The sequence below is a fragment of the Halichoeres trimaculatus genome, unplaced genomic scaffold (genome assembly GCF_033239565.1).
Source record: "Halichoeres trimaculatus isolate MK-OKI-2021-1 unplaced genomic scaffold, fHalTri1.1 fHalTri1_scaffold_11, whole genome shotgun sequence".
Classification (NCBI taxonomy): domain Eukaryota; kingdom Metazoa; phylum Chordata; class Actinopteri; order Labriformes; family Labridae; genus Halichoeres; species Halichoeres trimaculatus.
In genome coordinates, this window is record NW_027437189.1 from 22,631,571 (window position 1) to 22,650,791 (window position 19,221).

General features: G+C 38.1%; 1 protein-coding gene across 1 annotated transcript; it reads right to left on the reverse strand.

Moving 5' to 3' along the window:
- Window positions 1-4,038: 4,038 nt before the first annotated feature.
- Window positions 4,039-10,570, reverse strand: slc26a10 (solute carrier family 26 member 10). Its single transcript, XM_074681804.1, has 19 exons — window positions 10,429-10,570; window positions 10,057-10,322; window positions 9,468-9,578; window positions 9,096-9,253; window positions 8,851-9,015; window positions 7,716-7,868; window positions 7,546-7,628; window positions 7,302-7,449; window positions 7,093-7,206; window positions 6,544-6,621; window positions 6,360-6,455; window positions 6,100-6,206; window positions 5,773-5,842; window positions 5,421-5,603; window positions 5,248-5,302; window positions 4,992-5,080; window positions 4,841-4,895; window positions 4,538-4,644; window positions 4,039-4,452 (listed from the first exon to the last, which is right to left on the reverse strand). Exons 1-19 carry the CDS (start codon window positions 10,443-10,445, stop codon window positions 4,414-4,416), a joined length of 2,094 nt encoding a protein of 697 aa, XP_074537905.1. The 5' UTR covers window positions 10,446-10,570; the 3' UTR covers window positions 4,039-4,413.
- Between the last annotated feature and the right edge of the window lie 8,651 nt (window positions 10,571-19,221).

Below are 19,221 nucleotides of genomic sequence, written 5' to 3' on the forward strand. Positions count from 1 at the left end.
CCAGAGTAAATGGTATTTCAAGGCTTTGCTCAATTTTATTTGTAGTTAAACATTAATACAAATTACCAGCCTTGTAGCATCAATGTGAACTTAGATAGCTGGGGAAATAAGGTGTGACAATCTGGAGTTACTTAAATCAAGAACAAAACCACACCAATTTTCCTCCAAATAAAATCATAACCTACAGTTTAAACAGAGACCAGCACAAATCTTTACATGATGCTTTTCAGAGCTTTTTTTCAGACTTATTGTGACTGACAACTGTTTCAGATGGAAGTGTGGACACTGACCAAAACATAACCTTTCAGTTCAATATGGCTTTTATGAAAGTTGTGTGTGCAATAGCTCTGCAATACATGTTTGTTGTTGACCTATTAATGTGGCATCAGCCTTAGATGACATCATAACCTCCATCACTAGCCTCGGGATCATTCTCCAATCTCGCTGTAGAGTTCAAACAGACTTGTTCTTGCTTATGTAGCACTTTACAGGAACAAATAGTTGATGTGTTTTGTCAGACTTCGCATGCATTAGAAACATAATCTGTAATCCCTGGTACATCCTGAACTCAGTACGCCTGTAAGCAAACTTCTCTTTTTTTCTGACATCCTTAAGAAAGGTTTTAGTAGAAGTATTCTGGAAGTCTGACCTCATGTTGTAAATGCATTAGTGCAACTTAAAGGGCTCCAGACATCCAGTATAGGGGCTCTTCTTATTATTATTATCATTCTTATTATTGACAGCCCATGCTTTTTACCCAGTAGAAAGGTAAGGCATTCACTTGTCCAGACAGCAGTGTCATCATCACAGGTTCTGTTACAGTCCTGCTTTCTTGTAGTTGATCTGAGTGATTGAACCCATTTGGTTGTGTAATAATACTTATAACTTTATATATGTGACACTTTTTAAAAACAATTCCTTCCAAAAAATAAATAAAAAAAATAAAATAGGAATGATGTCGTGTTTAATTGCAAGGTCCAAAGGTACATCTGACAAACAAATGAACCCAGATATGGATAACAGCAACTAAAAATGAGCTACACATAACAACAAGCTTGTTTGTTTAAGAGATTTGCATGCTTAAACATACTCACTATCCTGTCCTGTGCATGATGTACAGAGCATACCCTGAGAAAACTTTTCAAGCAAAGTTCAGCAGAAGTTGTGGTCTCCTTTTTTGTGTGGTTTATCACCACCTAAAACAGGATACCCACCTGACTTTCAGTTTGAGGAAAAAAGTTTCTCCTCATAACACTTACAGATGCTATGAGGAGGATCTGTTTTAATTGCACTCCCTCGCCCCCTTGTGGCCTGTAATCTTCAATGTTGTAAATTACTTTTAGTGAGGAGTGTGTGTGTGTGTGTGTGTTTTGGACTTAAATGGAGATTGGATCAAAACACATTTTCTTTGTTCAAGACAACTTTTTACTGGATACAAGCAAGGTACAGCAAGGTAAGGTATTTATCAGTACAGTTACATAGTGCTACGGTTTGAAACCTGACATCAAGCTGGCTATATGTTAGCAAGGTCGTCAGCGATCATGCTCTAACATATCTATAGGCTAACCTGACAACAAGTAAACACTGTCAGTTTGTGTAGTTTTGTAGCTGTCTATATTTAGCTCAGCTGACAGCCCGGTGCTCTGAAATCATGTCTGTAATGTATAAACCCTGGTTAGCTGTGTCCTGACGGTCATCTACCAAGCAGAGCTAACGTAACCTCACTCTTCATTTTATTGATAAACTCTCAAGTTTGAACTGCTGACAGTGGGTTGGAATGAACATTATCACAAACAGTCTAGCCCCTGTGTTATAGAGTGGTACAGCCCGAGCTAAAGGCTAATTAGCATTTAGCTCAGGCTGTAATGCTCTCCCATTTAGCTTTCTTCTGCTCCTCTGTTCTTTTTCTGTCTGACAGTTAGGCTCCAGTGTCCACCATCACTACAAAATTAATCACAAAAATCGTTTTTAACAGAGAAAAACACAGATTTCTGTGTTATATCTCTTCTCACTACTAAACTTCGTCAGCCGGCGTGGTGTTGTCATAGAGACCTAGATGTGCCGTAAATCAATCCAGTCCTGGTCGACCTGAACTGGAAGCTAAGAAGTACCAAATTTAAAAAAAATGTAACCAGCAATATTGGTGCTGATAATCTCATTTTAAAGTGTGGGTTATGATCAGGCGTATGTCTAAAAGGGAGACTTTTTAAAGATCACATTCAAACTCCTCACAGCCCCTTTAAATTGAAAAGAGTGTAAGATCTAAGTGCCTCTGGCCCAAATCAGCACTAGAATCCTGTAGCATGAGCCAGGCTTTAAAAAAAAAAAAAAAAATCTTCATCTGATGGTGTAAAGAGTGTATGATTTTGTTTTGTCTTTTAGTTTTTCACCATAGTGGCGACCCTCTTTGAGTCATGTGACTCTGCAGGAGTCCTGCAGAGAGTCAATTACAGCGTTTCACCACAAGATGGAAACAAAAGATCAGAGCAAGAATAGTCAACTCATTCTCCAATTCTTTAGTAGAAAATAAATTGTTACTTTTATCATACTTGTTGTTTTATCATCAGTAGTGGTCAGGGTAGTTGTCTTGTCATACAAACTACAAGTATGCATGGCTGGTTTAAAGCATCTCAAATATTTGTTGTTTTGATATTTCTGTAAGATGTTTCTTTCAAATTAATGTCAGCAATGCAAAGCTTTGTGAAACTATCACACCCCATTGGTGCTGTGTTTGTATCTTTTTGAATTTTTTATTTTGGTTTGTTTTTTTCTTGGTCTCACTGTAAGCCACGTGCAGGTCAAAACCGCTAAAAACTAGTCACATACCTTTTATGGTAATAAAGCAAAGCAAAGCCTTGTCATTACACGTTTTACCTTTGTTTGTGTGTGTGTGTGTGTGTGTGTGTGTGTGTGTGTGTGTGTGTGTGTGTGTGTGTGTGTGTGTGTGTGTGTGTGTGTGTGTGTCTGCTGGTAAGATCTTTGTAAACATTTGGCCAAAGCTGTGTGTACCATGTTCTAATTGAAGTGGACTACTTCTAGCCAATTAGTGAAACACTCCTTTAGCTTTAAAGGGAAAACCCAAAGGGTAAGGTGTCTGGAGGCCTCTTTGAAATATGCACTGGAAAAAATTAATAACTGGGCTGTCCAACATCAAACACGGAAATAATTACTTTTTTCGCTTTTTCTGTCCTGGTTTTGAACTCACACTAAGTATAGTTTTATCAGGTCAAGGTAACAGGATGGCGATGAGGAGGAGGAATGGGAGTGAGGGGGAAAACCTTTAATTGATGGACAGCAGAGGGCAGCATGGTGGTAAAATACAACAGCAGCTTTACTGTATGTGATGAACATCTTACCTTCAGGTATTCATGATGACAGAGGGGTTTGTTTTGTTAATTTCTTTTACAACCCACAAACATTTTCACTAAAATATAAAATTTGTTTACTCACAGATATGAAATTGACAGCAGCAAGAATGTTTCAGTGTTCTTAAGTATTCTCCTCAAGTACCTTCCCCAACTTTCCTTTAATTTTTTCAATTCTGTGATGTAATAATTCATCATCTGTCAATCCTAACACAGGTCAACAGTGCCTCCAAAAATACAAAGAGAGCTCTTCTTCTTCTCCTTTTTCATGATCTGACAGAGAGGAATGCTTCACATTCCAAACTGTGTACTCTCAGTATCAAAAAATAACTCAGGTGACTATGTTAAAACCTACAATTCAAACTTCTTTTCCACTTTTGGTAAATAAGCTTGATTTATATGGATTTTTTCTTTTGGACACATTTTATTGTCAGATCAGCCGCTGAGTTACACAGTTGCTGGCCAGTAAAAAAAAATCATCCATTTAACTATTTGTGAAGTCTCTCGGAGAGTGTAAAAACAACATCTGTATGAGACACTGTATGATGGTATTTACACAGTTACAATATAAAGATATAAATATACAAAGTATTTCATAAAACTATTCAGTGCACTTTACAATTTATCTGTTTTGCAGATAGCAAACAGAAACTAAATAAATATCACTATAGTAATAATCCAGCATATATGACAACAAAAAAAACAATGGATAAGCAGAAATAGTTCATATCTTTTGGACAAAATTTAAAACCAAAAGCCAAAAATCAGACTTTTTTTCTCATTGAATGTTAAGTTTGTGTTGATGAACTTGCTTGAAGTCAAGCAGCTCTGATGAAACCAGTAACACTGTAGTGTATTCTTAACGCATGTCATAGTGCTACATCAGGCTACTGCATCTTTTAATCCTGATTTACGGTACAGTTTGGACCAAACACTGGAGTGCTGCCAGGCTGGGAGACATCCACCCTTCTTATGTAACAGAAGCTAAAGTCCTCTGTCCGTGATGGATCCAGACGCCGGGCTCATGAGTCCTTGCTCTCGTCCTGCCTCATACCCAGACTGTGGTGCTGTTCTCCAGAGGTTTTTCCTACAGCACAAAACAACATGTCATCACTGGAAAAGATCATTGTGTTTATTTCATACTTGTTAAACAGTGTTGTAACTAAGCTCACCTTCTGCAGTTCAATGTACATCACAGCGTCATGAACTGTGACAAATATGTGCTGAGGGTTCATGAAGTTCATGAGACCACTTGATGTGAGGATCTTTAAGACGCTTTCTAAAGGAACAGAAATGATTGATTAATCCAAGAAGATCAATTCTAAAACAGTCCAACACCTCTCCCAAAATTATATATATATATATATATATATATATATATATATATATATATATATATATATATATATATATATATATATATATATATATATATATATATATATATATATATATATATATATATGAATAGTTACCATTGCAGTTTGCCAAATAAACGTTAATTCCAGCTTTCTGGCATTCAGTACACATCTGCAAAAAGAAAAAAAAACACAATTCAAATGAACATGGTGGATAGAGGAGTGTTGTTTGATATGGACATGTAATGATGTGTGTATTTTAATTTACTTGTGTAAAGAGTCTTGCTCCAGCAACATCAACAAATATGACGCGGCTGCAGTCGATCAACACTGCCTGAACATCGCTCTCAGTGGTTTCTTTAGAAAGGAGAAAAGCTGGATTTATTAAATGTATTTTTCACACATAATGGAAAACCAGCGTAAAAAGAATTTTGAACAAAGACATCATAAAATAGTTTAAGTGTTCGTCCTTAATTACACAACCTATACATTATTTCCTTTTCAAATTTAGTATCTCTACTTACCAGATTTAAAGAACTCATTCTCTGATGAAAACGAAGTGTTTGCAATGCCCCTTTCCTGAACAATGATGGAGGGTGATGAAAAAAAACAACAATAAATTAGATAACTGAATTAAAAATCACAGTGTGAACAGCATACTCAAACTCTTTTCATGCAGTGAAAGTGAAAGTCTTACCACGGTGTTTACTGCGGTCTCTCTCTCCCGTTTCTCCAGAGCTTTCCTGGCCTTCTCGCGGCTGCGGATCTTCTCTGGCGTCAGGCCCAGCAGCTTGCTCATCTCCTCTCTGAAGAAGCTGCGGTTGCCATAGTAAATAGGCCCGTTGTAAGTCAGGATCTTTACTCCTGGCACCTCGTAGCACTGAAAGGAAACAGAATCACGTCAACTTCAGGACGGGCAGAATCATTTCTAGGATTAAGATTGTCAGTGTTGAGTTAGGAAATATTTTATGTGCCTCAATTTAAGGCAAAGGACCCAGGTAACAATGTGTCTTATATTTGAATTAGATAGGATGTAAATCTTTGCTTACCTTGCTGTGGTTCTCCAGCGGTCTGTAGATTTCTGTGTTGCTGGCCTGACCAAGCACTGAACAACCAGCCCTGTTAAATCATGGCACATCACTATTAATGCAAAATAAAGCGTCATATTTACAAAGCCTGACAGGTTAACAATAATTCTCTACACCTCTGTGTTTGAAGCTCTAAAACAGATGTAAAGCACACCATCCAAAGACATCTGTGACGTAGCTGTCTTGAGATTGGTCAGATTTCTTAAGTTCATGTCTAAACTGTCTTTTGTGGTCAGATAGCATTGATGTATTTATACTTAGTGACAGGATAGAAGAAAGAAAATGTACCTTTGTGTGCGGCAGATTACAGTCATCATAGAGAAAACCACCCCAATGGCAAGGCCAAGGTCAACGTTCAGTATCACAACAGAGAGCCAGGTGACCACCCAAACCATCTACACAAAGACAATACCACACGGTCCTTGTCAGGATGTAACTGTTTAAGGTCTTAATATAATGGTAATACTAGCCAAGCATTCATAGAGGAAGTGGATGAAATCTTTTTACTTCAATGCTTTCTGTTGGACAAATGCTATTACTGATCTTACAAAGTCGATCCTGCTGATTCTCCACAGCTCGGGTAAGTCCTGGAACTGCAGGAACATCTGCCTGAGGCTGGTCACATTGATGCATGCCAGAACTGCCTGGGGAGAGGGAAAAAAGGAAGAGATGAATGCCTTTCCTTTTCATTTTCTCTCTTATGCTTGTAGAGATACACTCGGACATATTCACCTTGGGCAGGAAGTGGAACAGCGGTCCAATCAGTAACAGAACGATCAGAACAACCAGACTAGTGAACAAGCCAGAGAGCTGCAGGAATACATATGACACAAATAGTGATGAAAAATGAGGTATTCCAGATATTGTATTTCTTCCCAAAGACCTGTCTTATGATAAAATACTTTGATTTAAGGTAATATCTTTGTTTATGCCCCCATTTTATTTTTTAATGAAAAAATTGTTTCTGTGACTGTTTTATTCAACACTGAAAGCATATCCTGATTTCTACCATTCTGTGATTCTATACAGATTGACAAAAAAAAAACTTTTTCACAGATTTATGATAATTGTTTAACCTTTATCCAAGTAGCACACTTTGCAATCAAAATTTTGAAACAGCAGGAAATCTATTTATTTTTCTTGTTTGTTTTCTGGTTTTATTTGTGATTATTTGTGCAGGTAAAAGTTTGTCAAACCTCAATGATTACTGTTTTGCAACAAAAGTGACTTTTAAAAGCCGCACAAGAAGTAATGTAGCTCCTGTAAAATGACAGAAACTACCTGTGTGTATCCACCAGCACTCTCCAGTATGTTGGTGGTGGCCAAAGTGGCTGAGCTTGGGAAGCAGGTGAAGAAAGACGACACTGTGTTGGAGATGCCATGAGCCAAGAGCTCCTGAAAAAAAACCCACAGATTTAAAAAACATGTTAACAGATCAGAACAAACAAAACATGTCTAAATACAGCTATGGAAGAAGCCCCACACTTTACCTGGTTAGGATGGATGGAATAACCATGTTTGTCTGCATAGATCATTGCAAGAGAAACTGACACAGCATAACCAACAAAAGTGATTGCTATTGTGTCTCCAGCTATGTCAGGGAAAGTGTGCAAGGCCGGCATCTGAGGCTTCGGGAACCTAAGGAAAAGAGTTTGAAAGTTAACACAAATACAGGAAACTGCTTTTGTATTTTGTTATGTTTTGTTATGTTTTTGTTCAAGCATAGAAAATTACCCAGCTGGGATGTGTCCCACTATCTCAATTGAATAGTAAGAGTCCAATGAACTGGCATAGGCCACACCTGTAGCAATGATCACCTGAAGAATAAAGGGTAAGAACATGAATCATAAACTTTACTTATGTTGTAAATGCACCCTCAGGATTGAGAAATCCAGCTGACTCACTGTGAGGATCTCCACAGGTATAGGTGTCCGCAGGCGCTGCCGGTATCGCATGTTTATCTCTTTAACCGGCACCAAGATGGCCAAACACACCAAGGAGATGAGCAGCTCAGCCATGTTGGTGTGTGGCAGGTTCTCCATCACTGATGCTAAAGTCTAGACAAACGAGACATTGAATGAAAATAGCAACAAGTAACAAAATAAAAGCACATTTGAAATAATTACAAGTGGTATGGTAGGGATGGGAATCGAAAACCGGTTTCCTGTTGAAAATCGATAAGAAATGTTTCAATCCATCGATATCATTAGCCTTTGTGCTTAACGATTCCCTTATCAATTCTTTACATTGTTACGGAGCCGCCAGGCCTTACCTTGACTACTAGCTATCTTAGCTTAGCAGTTAGATAACGTTTCCCAAGAAAACTCTGATTCAGGATTTTCAGCTTGAAGTTTTACTGAAGAACTGACTTCATAAAGAAATGTACATTACTCTCTCTCAGGAGATTCATATTCAGTACATTTGAAATGGTATAAATCACCTTATTTACAAAAATAACAAAATAGCGCAAGCTTGATGCTAACGTATATGGGAAACTGCATTGATATGCTAGCAGTTAGCATACATCAGTGCAACTTCAGCTTCAGAATAGAATTTCAGCTTTCATCACAGAAACATATCACATCAACTCTTTGTAAAAAATACTGAGAATTTCAAATGTCAAAAGCTAACAGGCAACTGAAAGGCTCATGGCTGACTTCATAACTACGGAAAGCTTCCAAACAACTTAAACCATTGCTATAACCACTTTGAGACACTAGATGGCCTACTTGAATTATTATTATATTACAACACAGTACATCAACGTCACATTATGTGCAATTTTTACCTGTTTTTGTATTATTATGCCCAGAAGTATCCAGACTCAGGGACCAATTGCATTTTATTCACTTACAGTATAAACTCAATTCGATATTTTTGACAGAGAAAACCTGTAAAGCTACTTTTTGTACCAAGAAAAGGAATTGATAAGGGAATCGTTATAGAATCAGATTGATAAGCAGAATCGATAAAGGCATCGGTATTGACAAAATCTTATCAATTCCCATCCCTATGGTATGGTCATAAAATACTGCTCACCTTGAACAGAGAGAATGTCCCGGTGAAGCGAGGGAGCCGAAGCCCAAGCATGCTCTGCAGCTGAGAGATGGTGACATGGAAGGCTGCAGCACTAGTGAAGGCCTTCACAATAGGCTCTGACAGATACGTGGAGAGGAACCCCAGCTGAAGGCCACACATACACAGCTGGGCAGCAAGATATTAAATTAGGTTTTGAGCCACAAGTAGTTCATTTAACAATGTATATACCCCATGAACAATCTTACCATTATAATTCCTGAGAGTAGTGCTACAGCAGAGGCCACTCCAATCCTCTGGCCTTCAAACTCAGCCGCTTCAGGCGAGCTGGAGTTCATCTCCAGGGGAGTGGGAACCAGCTGCTCCACCACAGAGCCAGTCATGAGACTCACCACTGCAAAGGTACCTGGGAGGAGATGGATTATCTCAGTGACAGCGAAGAACACATGAGTCTAAACATGGCGTTTACAGAGCATTCAGAAAATCACATAACCATTTACACACTCCTTTATATCACATAAAAGCATTTTTAACAAGCCAACAACTGTTTATGAAAAAAATAAATTTTGCTGTTATTCCTTGTAAAAAAAGAAAAAAAAAGACTGGATGATAAGTTTTACCTGTAGACACATGTCGACCAGTGCCAAAAAACATATAGAGGACCACAGGGAAGAAGGAGGTGTAGAGGCCAAATATTGGAGCCACAGATGTAAGTAAAGCAAAGGCCATTCCTGTTTAGGAAAGACAGTAACAATGAGAATTTATTATTCATAAATAAATAAAAACAATTCAGGGCACTTTTGGTAGTGTCATGTTTTAAAAAGACCACAGACTGTTATAATTCCTTTAGTTAGACCTTAGAGTTATCATATTTTGTTTTTGTTTGATGAAACATGCTCACATTGTTGAATGATCATCATGTTTTATAGTAGCTAGCTATTGCATTAGAACGCCTTTAATCGGTATATTTGTAACTTTTCTCATTTAAAATAAAATAACACTTTAATATTATTATTCTATTCTAAAAAAAATAATAATAAAATAAGTTAAAGTTATAAAATGTCCAGGGTACTTTGGTCAAAATGTGTTTTTCAACTGCTTGCTTGCTGCTGGGCTTAAACCTCATAATATTGGGAGGACGATCTTGTTCTGCCAATTGTGTCGTTTGTTAGTTCTTTATTAAATTCATTGACTTGTTGACGAACTTACCTTGCGGAATGTGAAGAATACCGACTGTCAGTCCCGCTATCGTGTCTCCTAAAATCCATTTCCTCAGTCTGTATCTCGGCAGCCAGCTGAAAATAGGGATCCTCTCCTTCAACAGGTGAAGGCACGCTCGCTTCGAACACCTGCACCTCCCGGCGAGCTTCTCCCGCAGCCCCACGCTTCCACTCGCGTTGTCATCGGAGCCGAAGGCCTGTTTGAAGCGATCCTCCGTGTAAATATTCCTGTACACTGCCACAGAAGCGCTCATCCTGTCCTTGTAGGTAAGAGTGATTATGAGAAACCATGCACACGCTGTTGTAAAGTCAGTTGAAGTGATGCCTCTGCCAATAGATTTATACCAGACTCTGCCCTGACCTCAAGAGCCATTGCATTTTCCTGTCTGACTTTCCTTAGCCAATGACATGGCTCAAAGCTCAGCCTGCTTTGTTACAGTGTTCAGCAACTTTTTTCCACATCTTTGTCCTGCCTCCAACATCATAAAGGTGTGCTGGTCCTCTGTTTTTCTCCCCCAAAAATCCCTCTGGGTCCTACTGCTAAAAGGGTTTTCTGTCAACAAGTAGAATGTCAGGCCTTTTCCTGAAATCCCTCTTTCCAAGAACACACACACACACACACACACACACACACACACACACACACACACACACACATTGCTCCAGAGAGCTGTGCGGGAGGTAAAGCTAAGAGGAGGCACAATTAAGTCATACAATGTATACCACTGTGAACAGCCCACATAGATCAAAGTTGTATTGTGATGTTTGAGGTGTAACCCCAAACCATGTCTGTTAGCAAGGAGTTCATTTCCGAGAAGGATGGATGTCTGTAATAGGTGGGCGTTTAAACCGTGTAGCCATAAGGAAAAGAGTCTGGTACCCATGGGAATCCTGTGAAACTCAATCACACATGGCAGCCTGGTTCATGGATCAAACCACACCTTGACTCGGCTGTTCAGAGACTGTGTGCGATGAGTGAGATGTTGTTCTCTTTCAGACAGCAGTGAGTACAAGGGAACTTTGCAAAAATACATGATATAAGTGATAAAAAGCAGTAGATGTGGGTATTCTAGCAATTAAAAAATTAGAAAAACTCTAGCCTGAAAACCTGAAATTCATACTCGCATGATAAAAATTTACTTTGAGTTTCAGCAAGAGGGAGCGAAGATCACAGATTCAAGAGAGGTTTGGTCTGCATGAAGGGAATGCTTTAGCAAATAACACAAGGCTACAAAATAAAAGCACATACTAGCCACTGACAAAACTTCAGTATTTTGTTTTGTAAAAGAAAGAGAGTCTGTGGCCTATAAGGTAGAAAGCTTAGACATTCAAAATATACGTAAAACATGACTATGAAGAGGATGAATCATGTAGATTGCACTTATAAAACTCTTTTTTTGTTGTTCCTTGTTTAAATAAAGCACATAACTTTGATTATACAGCCAGGTGACTTATGTTCAAGCTTACAGTTATTTTCTTTAGTTTTCACCTTGACAGGACTAACATGACGACTGTTATTTTCCTAAATCTCTTATCAAAATGTAAACGGTACAATATGCTGTGACATGATACCTTATCATAACATACTATTCAGTGTGTGACGTAACGTGCAAAAAATATGATACAAAAATGCAATACAAAATATTGTACTATATAATGTGTTGCATCATAGCAAAACAGCTACTATACAAAAATGATAAGACAAGATATATAATGTGACATTATGTGATATAATACAAAACAGTACAGTATAGCGCAATACAATACAACATGATATATTTCAATATGACACACTGTGATGTTACATGAAGATATCGCAGAAGAATAGGATATGGAACAATATGAAACTCTAAATGTAAAATGGATCAGTAGGGCTGTGATCCCCAACCAGGGCTACGTGAACCCCTAGGCCCTAGGGGTATGCAGAAAAATTGCAGGGGTACATTAAGACATTTCATAATTTGTTTCAAACTTGGAAGCAAGGTTGTAATAGTTTTGGATTTGTCATTATAGTTTAGTTTTAGTTAGTTTTGACATTGTTTTTCGCATTATAGTTTAGTTTTAATTCGTTTTAGAGTGGGCGTTGTAGTTTTTATATAGTTTTGATTTTTACAACAAGGCTTAGTATACGTTTAGTATTAGATAAGTTTCAGTTTAGTTTAAGTTTTTTCATACCTTATTAACTCAGTCAATACTGACACTGACCTGTTGGCTGCTGCCTTAAACACAAGAGAATAATATAAACATGATATAAAAATTTAAACATGAATTAAATAAAATAATATAATATGAGCTTAAATAATTAGAAACTTGGACTCTGTAACGATAAAGATAGACTCAAATACAATTTAAGTCAGACTCACATGCAGTTAAACTATTACAGATGCTGATTCATTGCTCCTCTATGTTTTGTCACAGCACAGAGCACAGTCAGTCAGTGCAGTAAACAAGCACGTCCCAGTACGTTGCTGTGATGGTGCCGTACGGCGCTGACAACTGCCTAAAACTCGTAAAAGTGGTTGGGAAAATTTGTCGGATTAATTTAAATCCTAAAGGCTACTAATATTGTCAAAAACAATTACTAAGGACATTTTGTCTTTAATTTTGGTTAGTTTCAGTTAGTTTTGTGAACATAAGATATGGTTTTTGTTTACTTGTCATTTTTGTTTTTTTTTCTAGTTTTTACTAGTTTGAGTTAACTGCAATGTATTTTAAATTTTAGTTTTCCTTTTTAGTTTCGTTTTAGTTAACTATTTTAACCTTGCTTGGAAGTACTGAGATAAGCCCATCAATGAAATGGGACATGTGCGGTACATCGTTTCCCTTGGGGACAATAATCTGTGGCACAGCCACACCAAAATCAAAACAGATGCTTACCTGCAGCCAGGCAAATATGAAAGACAAGCAGGCCCAAGTGTTTCATTAAAGCTCTGATGACGGATGAAGGGAAAGTAAAACTTTTACAGTGTGTTTAAGTATTTTTTTGTAAAGTGTTCTGCTCCTGATCAGGACTCATTCAATGAAACTCCATTCATTTCTGGTGAATGTTACCAAAGTTATTTATAACAAAGGCAGGTTGATTATTTCGATTTTTGTGTTTAATTATTTACAGCTCTTGTTTATTTTCAATGCAACACATGATTTATTTTTATGTTTAATTTGAGTTAAAAAGAAGAAAATGCCAAAGAATTAAATGTTCAAATTAAGAAGATAAAAGAAAATGATTTTCATTTAATACTCAGTTGTATTATGTTTTACTTTTAAAGAATCATCAACACCCATGAATGAGGGGGTACTCATGGCGTGACAAAAAGGATCAGGTTGGGAACCCCTGCAGTAGAGTGCAGTTTGATACGATATGATTTATTGGGATGCCATCACACACCATATGAAACCATTCAACACCATGCAGTAAGATACATTATAACAGTGGTGCAATGTCAAGCTATTTAAGACCTTGCATGATATGATCTGAAGCACTGTCTCTGTTTATCTGTTGAAAACATGTGCTCATGTTTTTCACCGTTATGAAATTTAAGCCTTATTTTTATGGATATGAAATCATTTGTATCTTTTTACAGCATGTCACCTTATCAACCCAGATGGAGCCATAATTTGCAGGGGTCTGTTTGGTAATACCACATACAGTGACAACGCTGGGATCAGGTCATGATTTAACCCTGATAACTGTCTGTATTTCTTCACTAATGACTAACAGTGGTTCCTAAAAAAGGAAAACAAGGTGGACGCTTTGTGGATGTAATTGTTATTTAGTAAGACACTGGAGCCAAACAGCGTGTAGGTGAAAGGGTGATGCATAGCCCCCAAAGTGTTATGTGTCCCTGTTTGGCTAATGTTTTCCCTAGAACAAATAAACAGAGAAGCATGTCGAGAGTTGTTGTGATTCATACTCGTAGATTTCCAGTGTCTCTGCTGGAGAGGAGATTCAGTGATATAAGGGACTCTAAATGCCAGGAATGCAGGCCATTGTGTTGATCAGCTCAGGAGAATTTATGAACATACCGTCAGCGTGTTGTGTGTCTGTGGGCTGTTTAAACAAGATATTAATCAGTGGTAAAAGGAACAATGAATGGAAAAGGATATGGAGTGTTAACCCCAAACTAGACGAAACCCTTCTGCTCCATCATAACACAGACAGCCCCCTTATAAATCTAAACAATGAGAGTGAAAATACCTGAGAAGCATTCCAAACCACAAAGAATGTGTCCTTTATACAATCCAATGGGAATACAGTTATCAGAGAAGAGTAAACATGACTGGTATTAACTTTTTTTAGAGAATGTATCCTAAGTGAATGACTCACCAATACTCAAGAAGAGTTTTAAATATCAAGTCACAACAGTGTGACCATTTTCGATGAAGTGCTGCATTTTCCTGGAATGCACTTTGGTTGATTTAAAAAAAAGTGTTAAGTCTAATTTAATTCTTGTAAAAACACCTTTTTTTGCAAGTAAAGTTGTATCTGGCAACATTTCTCATACCTCGCTCACTATGGTGCATTAGCAAATAATCACATTACAAAAATATCTCATCCACCCTGTCTCCTTCACGCTGAGTGTGTGTCCTGATCTTCCAGGGTCTTTCTATTATTTTCGTCCAGGGAGAGGCTCCAGTCATTTTGTGGCCTATAGTTCCTGCTATTGTTCTTTATCTACTTTATGGGATGCTTGTCCCGACCTCCCATGGCATGTTGCTTTGGAAATGACCTTGTCTATGAGTCTGACTGCTTGCTGCCAAACCCTCTCCTTGTGTCCCCTGTCTCCTCACCTCTCCCATCCCTTTCCGTTTCATCGCTCCTCTCCATCCATTAGCGCGTCTACTCAAGCTGTCCGTGTATGTACATTGTTTGACTTCAAGAATCATGTTCCACTGAAAAAATTCTTCCTGTTGGCTCATGGATTCAGTGGAAATTTGTCACACCTATCAGCCAAACAAAGTTTCTGCAGGGGTAAATAGGCAAGTACAACCCATGAATTTGTCTCACAGCCCTTTGATGTGTGCTTGAACGTTAATTATTTATAATTGCTCGTCAGGCTGTATTATTTCGCTGATACAATAATAGAAAAAAATGTTGCATTCTTTAGCCAGTATTAGCTTTACTTTGTTCATGACTCTTTATGGGATTATCCATGTTTTGATGTCTTTGATTTTTTTCTCAAAAATCTGTGGAAATATTCTCTCTTATGTTCACATTCATAATTTATGTACATGCAAGACCACAGTGATTGAATCGTTGTTTTTACCGTAGCTTTAAAAGACACGATCAACTTTGCGTGTGTCCAGCTGATTTCAAAATGAGCTCCCAATTTTTCCTTTTGTTACACTTGATGAACGTGTTCTGACCTCTACCACACCTAAACGAGTCAGGTCCATTCATCAAACATCTGGGTCATCCATCTCCTGGGCGGTAGAGGCAGCACCCGCCTACATCCACAGGCTCCCCAAGGAACTGTGTGTACGCAAACCAAGCATCCTCCATAATTAGGTTTTATGTTCTCATTAAGGGAACAACAAAGACAATGTCTTAGGGGCGTAATATGCTTTAGCTAAGGTTAAGCACACGATCATTCTGCCGGTTTCCATATGATGAGGTGGAAGGTGGATTATGTAAAGTCATTTATTGGAGTGCTGCTGGTGAGGGAGGTGCACTTAAGAGAGTCTAGTGTTTGCTGCTCGTCCACGAAGAGACCAAACAAACCAAAGCAGACAATAAAAAGGTCAAAGCGTTTCCGAAGCAGCCTGTCTATCATCTAAAGAGAACAAAAGGTGAGATGTGGATTCACATCTGACCTTATTTTCCTTGCAGACAGCCACCATCCTGTCTGTCCCCATGTCGGGACATGGTGCCATAGTTGTGGAAAAAAAGAAATATCTCTCAAATTGAAGTTGACATTATTAATGTGTTTATTTGAGATAGTGCAATCTAGCAAAGGTCAATACAGAGCATGAATTTGATGTGTTAAAATTGTTTAATTTAAACTCTTGTCTTTAGTTGTGTTAATACATATAACAAGTAACTGATCATACAGGAATCAGTATCATTCAACTAAATTATCAAGGGCAGATCCATGGGGGGCAATTTTTAGGGTGTCTCAGGCCCCTCTTTTAATCTGATAAAAGTACAATCATCTATGATTCAAATCTTGGGCTAAAAGGGTCTGTGAGGAGTTTGAAAGTGATTTTAAAAAAAAGGCTCCTTTCTAGACATATGCCCGATTGTAATCTTTACTTTAAAATGAGATAACCAGCACCAACATTACTGGTTACATGTTGTTTTATATTTATTTCTCTCTTAAAATGTATTTCTATGACTAATTTTGTAGTGATGGTGGACACAGGAGCCTAACTGTCAGACAGATTAGGGTTGGATAGAAGAGCAGAAGAAAGCTTAACGGAAGAGTGATAGATCACAGGGGCTAAACTTTTTGTGATAATGTTCATTCCAACCCACAGTCAGCAGTTATTCTGCAGTGGTCTGTTCAAACTTGAGAGTCTATCAATAAAATGAAGAGTGAGGTTACGTTAGCTCTGCTTGATAGATGACTTGCAGAACATAACCAGGATTTACTCACATTACAGACTTGTCTTAAAGCACCAGACTGTCAGCTGCGATAAATATAGACAGCTACTAAACTACTTATAAACTGACAGTGTTTACTTGTTGTCACGTTAGCCTAGAGATATGTCAGAGCACCAGGCTGCCAATGTTGCTAACACATAGCTGGCTTGATGTCACGTTTCAAACTGTAGCGCTGCGTAACTGTACTGATAAATACCTTACCTTGCTGCGTTGTATCCAGGAAGAAGTTTCTTTAACAAAGAAGATTTGTTTCGATCCAATCTCCATTTAATTCCAAAACACACTCCTTAATTAAAGTAATTTACAACAGTGTGCGAAGACTCCAGGCCACAAGGGGGCGAGGGAGTGCAATCAAAACAGTTCCTCCTCATAGCATCTTTTATTGTTCAAACAACCAGGCTGAAACACTGACACCTTATAGCGTCTGAATACAGGTGGTCCTGGAGTTACGAACGAGTTCTGTTCCTACACAAGTCGTAACCCCAAATTCCGGGTGAGTCTGTTTTTTTACCCTAAACACCCCCGAGATCTCTAAATAACTATTCAAATACATGTATTTTACTTCATATTCATGGGAAGAAAGATCCTGCTATCCTTTTGTGTCCATGAGGTAAAAAAAGTGAGGATTAGGGTGCACAAACACAAACAATCTACACTATGACTCGAGACAAAGTGGACAATGCTGATGACTGCGTAGCAGTGCGTAGCTGTGTATTCATACCCGTCAAAAACTAGTACCAATCTTAGGAGCTTACAAACAGAGCAGCGTAACTTCAAAACCCTCTCTATTTTCTAACGTACATATTTTATTGGGGTCATAATGTAGAAAAGATGTAAGTCAAAAACCATGTAAGTTGAGGACCTCCTGTAATGTCTTTAATTTTAGATTCAAAAACATTTAAAGACAGCAGCTTCTTTAGTTTTAGTTCATTTTAAATATCATGTATCACATCTATCTTCCATCTTCCTTGAAGGTCAATTTTAAACATTTTCTCATTTGTTAAAGTTGTTTGTTTTTCTCAAACACTTCAACAAGAAAACGTATCAAATCATATGGAGGGACTTTTGATCCACAGAGGGTCAGATGGAGAGTCTGCTTATGGGATGTGTCACTTCCTCACCCATGCCAAAGCATTGTGCAGCTCAAGTATACAACAGCGACACAGCCTTGAACTGCATTGAAAGTGCTGCTGCTGCATTGTCTGCTTCGGCCCAACGCTTCTGTCAACACTAGATTCACTTTCTGCTGCAGAGCTCTCAAAGTGTTCGTCTCAACAGAGGAAAAAAAAGTATTTCCCTGTGTTGTCTTTCGAAGAACTCTGGCAACGCCTGACTGTACATTGTGGTGTGTGTCGCTGCTTCAGAAGTATATATAAACAGCAACTCCCACGTGTAAGCCACATGAAAATGTGTGGTAGATTTAAGAGGAGGGGTCTGCATGGTGAAATAAATAAATCTATGCGTAAAGTTGTCCAACATGTCTTGCAAGACCAGCCACAGGGATCAGCTGAAAGGGAATAGGATTTTGTGCTGTGTAGTGATTCTAGTATTTCATCTTGTGCGTGAGCCTCTAGTGGAGTGGATCCTTGAGAATCAGCAGTGCAACCAGGTTTACCTCACAGTGAGTTCAGCACAGGTGTGTAGTCCTCAGTGCCCAAAAATGTTGACTTGTCACATTGTGAAAAAAAACATGTGCCTTTGTAATAAAAGAATAGATTAAATTTTAAATATTATTATTATTATTATGCATCTGTTTTATTCCATTTGATATAAACATTACAGACAGATAATGTGTTCAGTTGAACTAGAACGAGGGTGGTCAACCAGTCAGAGACCAAGAGCGACAAAAATGACCATGGTACTACAGAGAGCCACGTCACGCACAAGGTCTTGCAAACACACTTCCTCTCACACCTAAATGAAATGACATAAAATGAAAATCAATGCATTTCCAATTTTCAAAGTGAGGTTTATTGTGTTTGTTAGTGTGTTTTAATTTGCACTAGAGAAGAGAAACTGAAACTTAAGTATCAATCTGTACACCCAAATATTGATCAACACTGATCCCAACGTTGGCATCAGTATATCAATATTTCTGATTGATCAGCACATTGCCACTCATAACTTATATATACATTTTTATGAATGGATCAAACAGCCGCACACCAAAAGGCGAACAGCCACATGCGGCTCGCAAGCCACAGGTTGGCCACCCCTGAACTAGAAGCTGTGTCTGTGTGACTGTTATTCATCATGGTTGCACATTGATGTTGTATTTCAAATTCACACAGAGCTGAGATGTGTCTATTAACAGTAAATGTTTGTGAATCCTGGTTAGCTATGTCCTGCCAGTCATCTACCAAGCAGAACTAATGTAACCTCATTCTTCATTTTATTGACAGACTTTCAAGTTTGAACAGACCACTGCAGAATAACTTCTGACTGTGGGTTGGGATGGACATTAGTACAAACAATTTGGTTCTTGTTTTGGCCCGTGATCTAACACTCTCCTGTTGAGCTTTCTTTTGGTCTTGTGTCCTTTTTCTGTCTGAC

Coding starts and splice junctions, on each gene's coding strand:
- slc26a10 (XM_074681804.1), bottom strand. Junction 7,869..8,850: donor GGACATTCTCTCTGTTCAAG/GTGAGCAGTATT, acceptor TCGTTTGTCTAG/ACTTTAGCATCAGTGATGGA. Junction 7,450..7,545: donor GTGGGACACATCCCAGCTGG/GTAATTTTCTAT, acceptor TCTTTTCCTTAG/GTTCCCGAAGCCTCAGATGC.